Below are 2,270 nucleotides of genomic sequence, written 5' to 3' on the forward strand. Positions count from 1 at the left end.
TGGGGCAGATCTCCCTCACAGACGGACCAGGGGCTCGGGAGCAGCGAGACGTTGGCATTTGCCACTCGGTCGCCGCATTTCAGCAGCCTCCATCTGTAACCCCTCTGATCAGTGATCCCTGCCTGGGTATTTCCAAGCAGCAAACTTTTGCTTCTCCTGAAGTGCTGCTTCCAGACCCCGGGGTACAAATTCCTTCCACCCTGCTCGGTGATGCCCGTCAGCGGGGCAGCGAGCGTGCCCGGTTGGTAACAAACGTCTGTGGGCTGTTGGACGTTTTTGACGTGCCGTAGTTCTGATCCTTCAGCTGGACGGATTTCCAAGTGGTTCTCAGCTCTCCCTGGCTGTGGTGTACAAACAGTGTCAGCTCCCGTGTTTCTCCCTCCCCTGTTGCCAGGCTGTTTGTTGTAATGCTGTTTAAAAGAGGAGAATAAAAGTTAACAGTGCAGTAGGAAAAATGACTTCTGACAAGTAAAAGCTTGTTTTAATAGTGTATTAATTTACATCTTAAAATGGGTTATTGACTAGCAGTCAGATAAACCACTGTTCTCCAGAAGTCTGAGCAGTGAGAAGTAGAGTAATGGTGCTGGAGCAGCGTGCCGAAACCTCGGTGCTGAGCTCTCCCCTCTTCCCTGCCTTTGTAGGCTGAAGGGAAATATAAGGACGACCCTGTTGACCTGCGCCTTGATATTGAACGCCGTAAAAAACATAAGGAAAGAGATCTTAAACGCGATAAATCCAGAGAATCGGTGGACTCGAGAGATTCAAGTCACTCAAGGGAAAGATCGACTGAGAAAACGGAGAAAAGTCACAAAGGCTCAAAGAAAAAGTATGTAGGAAACCTCACAGCCCTTTCCTTCTGCCTTGCGTGTTTCTGCTGTTACGGTTGGAGCCGACACCGTGTGCACGCGGTTGTGCACCTCGTGACGTAACCGCTCCGATGGCAGGAGTTGTTCCTCTGCCTGTCTTCTCGATACTGTTCTATCTCTCTGAAACACTAAGTAATTGATAAAGGTAAATAAGAAGGCTCCATGTGTCAGAGGAGGGGTGAGTCGCTTTTCCTTCTTGCTCCCGTTGTGTTACAGAGAACAGCCGTGATTAAATGCCTCGGCTTTGGTGTTGCTTAAATCCTTCCTATTAGCTTAGTTTTCCACCTGACTGAAACTCCGTGGGTGCATGCTCATCTCCACGTAGATGGTGTAAACACCTTAGAAGCGACAAGTTCTTCCTCGAGAAGACTTGGGACCTGTGTTAGATCTGTGTGTCGTCGCTGATCCTGAGCTCCTACTGCGGCTCTTCCTCCTGGTGGTTGGGCGAGGGGAGCAGAGCGTCGCTAGGGGAGCAGTGAGTAAATGGTTCTGTAGCAGCCAGGTCGCGGCTGAGCCGCTGACCCTGCTGAGCCGCTGCCCCTGCCGGTGTGCCCCTCACCTCCTTTTCCTCTCACCGGAACAGGAAACACCGAAGGGTACGGGAGAGATCCAGATCCAGCTCATCCTCCTCGCGGTCCTCTCATTCAGCCAAAGCGGAAGAATATCCCGAGGAGGCTGAGGAGAGGGAGGAAGGCACCACAGGCTTCGACAAGTCCCGGCTCGGGACTAAAGAGTTCCCTGGGCCCAACGAGAGAGGAAGAGCAAGAGGGACCTTTGTAAGTGTTCTCCCCGCCCTGCCCCGAGTATCAATCCCCAGAGCAGCCAAAAAGCAGCCCTTGTATCTCCTGGGTGCCCGCCTGGGGGGTGGGAGGGCGCTGCCACTGCAGCCCGTACATTTCTCTTCTGTGTTTTGCTGTTGCAGCAGTTCAGAGCACGAGGGAGAGGATGGGGCAGAGGCAACTTCTCAGGCAACAACAACAGCAACAGCGGCGGCAACAACGACTTCCAGAAGCGAAGCCGAGATGAGGAGTGGGATCCGGAATACACACCCAAGAGCAAGAAGTACTACTTGGTACGTGTCTGAAGTACCGAAACACGTATGTGTGCTCCGTGTTAGCTCATCCTAAGTGCCCTAGCGGTGAAAGCCCCAGCTGTCTGTCTCACCTCGTGAAAAACGTGCAGCACGACGACCGGGAGGGCGAGGGCGCGGACAAGTGGGTGAACAGAGGCCGCGGCCGGGGCGCTTTCCCCCGCGGGCGAGGGCGCTTCATGTTCCGAAAGTCGAGCACCAGCCCCAAGTGGGCTCATGACAAATTCAGCGGAGAAGAAGGAGAAATCGAAGACGACGAAAGCGGGACGGAGAACCGAGAGGAGAAGGACACCTTGCAGACGACGGCCGAGTAG

The 2,270-nt window shown here is 53.9% G+C and overlaps 1 protein-coding gene across 1 annotated transcript in view; it reads left to right on the top strand.

Annotated features, from left to right (window-relative positions):
* THRAP3 (thyroid hormone receptor associated protein 3) overlaps positions 1 to 2,270 on the top strand; it is a 14,495-nt gene extending 12,225 nt beyond the window's left edge. The window contains exons 8-11 of the mRNA XM_009874241.1: positions 642 to 826; positions 1,450 to 1,642; positions 1,789 to 1,938; positions 2,049 to 2,270. Of these exons, the coding sequence (XP_009872543.1) occupies positions 642 to 826; positions 1,450 to 1,642; positions 1,789 to 1,938; positions 2,049 to 2,270 (750 nt within the window). The remainder of the gene's footprint in view (positions 1 to 641; positions 827 to 1,449; positions 1,643 to 1,788; positions 1,939 to 2,048) is intronic.

The sequence above is a fragment of the Apaloderma vittatum genome, unplaced genomic scaffold, assembly GCF_000703405.1.
Source record: "Apaloderma vittatum isolate BGI_N311 unplaced genomic scaffold, ASM70340v1 scaffold6658, whole genome shotgun sequence".
In the NCBI taxonomy this organism is placed as follows: domain Eukaryota; kingdom Metazoa; phylum Chordata; class Aves; order Trogoniformes; family Trogonidae; genus Apaloderma; species Apaloderma vittatum.